The sequence below is a fragment of the Hordeum vulgare genome, chromosome 4H (genome assembly GCF_904849725.1).
Source record: "Hordeum vulgare subsp. vulgare chromosome 4H, MorexV3_pseudomolecules_assembly, whole genome shotgun sequence".
NCBI classification, from domain to species: Eukaryota; Viridiplantae; Streptophyta; class Magnoliopsida; order Poales; family Poaceae; genus Hordeum; species Hordeum vulgare.
The window spans coordinates 477,446,886-477,450,733 of NC_058521.1; the positions used below are offsets into that span (position 1 = coordinate 477,446,886).

The 3,848-nt window shown below is 52.8% G+C and overlaps 1 protein-coding gene across 1 annotated transcript; it reads left to right on the forward strand.

Moving 5' to 3' along the window:
* The first annotated feature begins 742 nt into the window (after window positions 1-742).
* On the forward strand, window positions 743-3,496 carry LOC123449025 (laccase-10-like). The gene is made up of 5 exons (XM_045126088.1): window positions 743-960; window positions 1,216-1,367; window positions 1,580-1,953; window positions 2,075-3,037; window positions 3,152-3,496. Exons 1-5 carry the CDS (start codon window positions 799-801, stop codon window positions 3,280-3,282), a joined length of 1,782 nt encoding a protein of 593 aa, XP_044982023.1. The 5' UTR covers window positions 743-798; the 3' UTR covers window positions 3,283-3,496.
* The last annotated feature ends 352 nt before the right edge of the window (window positions 3,497-3,848 follow it).

The following is a 3,848-nucleotide window of genomic DNA, read 5'->3' on the forward strand; positions in this document are numbered from 1 at the left end:
ATGCACCTTATCCCGCTGTGCAATCTTTGAATTGGTCTCACGATGACCCCATGAAGAACAGAACCCTATAAGTTGAAGTGTTCTAATCTCAGTTTCGTCAGTCACTCCATGCACAGTGAAGAAACTCTTGAATGAGTTAACCGCCGACCGAACCAATCATCCCTACATTGTCCTTAATAAGGTCGCTACTGAAGTGACGAGATGATAAGGAGATTGTAACAAATGCTAGCTGTCGAGGCTGTGCCGACCTTCCAGAGGAACTGAAGACCACACCATAGACAGGAACGGCAGATTCTAATCGCATCCTACTACTTTGCATCATGATTCTTGAGGCGTACTCCGATTCAACCAACAGTTCAAAGGTGCGACGATTAAGTTCTGGCTCCTGATATTCGAGAATGTCTGTGTGAGCAGTGCTCCTGTCAAAAAGACCAATTCCTTTGCCTGCACTCTAAAACCCAGCACAACCCAACCCTTCGTACTACATCACCAGCAAAAAGCACTGGCGCTAGCTAGGCAACTTTTTTTTCTCGTGTCGTCTTCCTCACAAACAAGCTTCGTTGATCACGCTTTCAGAAAAAGTTTGGCTGATCATCAACACCTAACACTTCTCATATTTTTCATGACCTCGGAAATAAAGCAAAACATCGTATCTTCACCTAATTAATAAATTGCACCCCCACCTAGCTAGTGCTAGTTGGAAGATTATTTAGACATATGTAGGGGTAAGTAGGTGTAGGATGTTCCAGCTAGCGGCACCGAACCGTCCTCCATATATATAGCTTGCTCTCTCATGTTATGATACGAGCGCGCACCGCTCCTCCCATCTGCCAAGCATCTGCGTTGCAGACCGATCAAAGTGTTGGGACAATGGGGGCACACTTGCTGGTGCTGCTCGGCACCTTGCTGTTGCTCCCACAGCTGCTGCTCGCCGGCACGACGAGATACTACACCTTCAATGTGAGCATCGTGTTCGTGCACTTTTCTTTGTCCTTGTTTTACTTGCATATGTCACTGCATTTCAACATCGATCTGAAGCAATAGCACATATTGCGCCTTTCAAATGCATGCATGCAAGCTCCGTTTAAAAACAAAATGCATGCATGCCCCGTTTTAAAAAAAATGCATGCATGCCATGCATGAGTTGTCCAGTGGACACCATGCTGCGTGTATTTGTTCTGACAGGTAGCGCCTAATGTGTGTATTAATTTGCAGGTGACAATGCAGAAGGTGACACGGCTATGCACCACCCGCGCCATCCCGACGGTGAACGGCAAGTTCCCCGGCCCGAAAATCCTCACAAGGGAAGGCGACCGTGTCGTCGTCAAGGTGGTTAACAATGTGAAGCACAACGTTACCATCCACTGGTAAATCTTTGGCCCCTTGCTCTTACTTAATTCCATGGGCGATAATCGTACTGCTAGCTACATTTTCATAAACAAAGCCATGCTCAATTGCTCATCACAATTGAAGCCAGTTTTCTGAAGACCGGTCGGTTCTATCTTTCGGCAAAAAATTACTCTCTCTGTACCGTGCTGTATTTGTATGGATAACTGGCGGTGATGTGATGTGAGCGCAGGCACGGGGTGAGGCAGCTGCGGACGGGGTGGTCGGACGGGCCGGCGTACATCACGCAGTGCCCGATCCAGACGGGGCAGAGCTACGTGTACAACTTCACCGTGACGGGGCAGAGGGGCACGCTGTTCTGGCACGCCCACGTCTCCTGGATGCGCGCCACGCTGTACGGCCCCATCGTCATCCTCCCCAAGCTCGGCGTGCCGTTCCCGTTCCCAAAACCCTACAGAGACGTCCCCGTCGTCTTCGGCGAATGGTTTAACGCGGATCCAGAGGCTATCATCGCACAGGCGCTGCAGACTGGTGGAGGCCCAAACGTCTCCGAGGCCTACACCATCAACGGCCTTCCAGGCCCACTCTACAACTGCTCGAGCAAAGGTACGTAACCCACAACAAGAGGCCCAATTCCTCCCATCATCATCATCAACACTCAAAAAAAAAAAAAGGGTTTCGGTTTTCATGTCGATTTATTTTTAGCTGATGGAATGAACATTTGCAGACACGTTCAAGCTGAAGGTGCAGCCAGGCATGTGGTACCTGCTCCGGCTGATCAACGCTGCGCTCAACGATGAGCTTTTCTTCTCGATCGCCAACCACACGCTCACCGTCGTCGACGTCGACGCCGCCTACGTGAAGCCGTTCGACACGGACGTGGTCCTGGTCACGCCGGGGCAGACCACCAACGTGCTCCTCCTAGCCAAACCGGACGACGGCTCCCCGGCCGCCACGCACCTCATGCTAGCGCGCCCCTACGCCACGGGACGTGTTGGCACCTACGACAACACCACCGTGGCCGCCATCCTCGAGTACGCGCCGGCGGGGCACATCAAGAACCGTCCGCTCCTATGGCCGACGCTACCGGTGTTCAACGACACGGCGTTCGCCGCCAACTACAGCGCCAGGCTCCGGAGCCTCGCCACCCCGGACTACCCTGCCAGAGTGCCGATGCGGGTAGACAGGCCCTTCTTCTTCACCGTGGGGCTCGGCACCACCCCGTGCCCGACGTACCAAGGGTGCAACGGCCCTACCAACGACACCAAGTTCTCGGCGTCCATGAACAACGTGTCCTTCAACATGCCCACGACGGCGCTCCTGAAGGCGCACTACGACGGCAACACAGCCGGCGTGTACACGTCAGACTTCCCCGCCACGCCGTCGGAGCCGTTCAACTACACCGGCACGCCGCCAAACAACACGAACGTGTCGAACGGGACCAAGGTAGCTGTGCTGCCGTACAACACGAGCGTGGAGGTGGTGCTGCAGGACACGAGCATCCAGGGCGCCGAGAGCCACCCGCTGCACCTGCACGGGTACGACTTCTTTGTTGTGGGGCAAGGCGTCGGCAACTACGACCCGTCCAGCCATCCCGCCGGGTTCAACCTGCTCGATCCAGTGCAGAGGAACACCGTCGGCGTCCCCGCCGGAGGCTGGGTCGCCATCAGGTTCTTCGCTGATAACCCGGGTAAGTTCATACTCCACTTGGCATGGCAAAACTGCACAAAGCATATCACCAGTGCTACTGACGAACTTGAAATGGAGTTGATTAATTCACTCTTTTCCTTGCATGACGGTGCAGGTGTATGGTTCATGCATTGCCACCTTGAGGTGCACACCAGCTGGGGCCTGAAGATGGCATGGGTGGTCAATGATGGTCCGTTGCCTGACCAGAAGCTCATGCCTCCGCCGTCCGATCTTCCCAAATGTTAGGGACCGGCTGTGGACCTTGACCGACATTGCTATTCATTTCTTTCGTTTGGTTTGCGTATATACAGTGGTGGATGAATTACTGCACATACAGAAGCACAAAAAAGATGTACTAGTACTCAATCTCCCCAACCACAATTATTTAGATATAGAGGAAATATGTATTTTCCCATTATCATTCTTTCCAGTATTAATCAACATATTGCCACTTGCTTTACTTGCTTTTATTTGGTATCATTTGGAAACTTTTGTTTGAAACGCGAATGGTTGATACGAATACGATGGTTGGGCATAAATCGACGAGTTGCTACGTTTAGGATAAGAACAGTCGTGAGAACTCCAATTGCAGAGGGACCAGAGCAATATTAGTCGATGTCAGCAATACGCGGCCGGTCTGCCCCTGCCGGGACATACTGGATACCGTACATGATCTCCTCGGTGCGCTTCACCGTGTAGTCCCTCTCTCGCGAGCCATGTCGTCCGACCAAGTGACGGGGACCGATCCAACATGAGCACGTACACGTCACGCGGAATCGCTCCCACGTGCCAACTCGTGGCCTCCGTTTCTG

Bases quoted from the DNA above. Each gene is read 5' to 3' on its own strand.
- LOC123449025 (XM_045126088.1), top strand. From the start codon at position 799: ATGATACGAGCGCGCACCGCTCCTCCCATCTGCCAAGCATCTGCGTTG. The intron at 1,954-2,074 runs GTACGTAACCCA...GAACATTTGCAG, and splicing joins CTACAACTGCTCGAGCAAAG to ACACGTTCAAGCTGAAGGTG. The intron at 3,038-3,151 runs GTAAGTTCATAC...ATGACGGTGCAG, and splicing joins GTTCTTCGCTGATAACCCGG to GTGTATGGTTCATGCATTGC.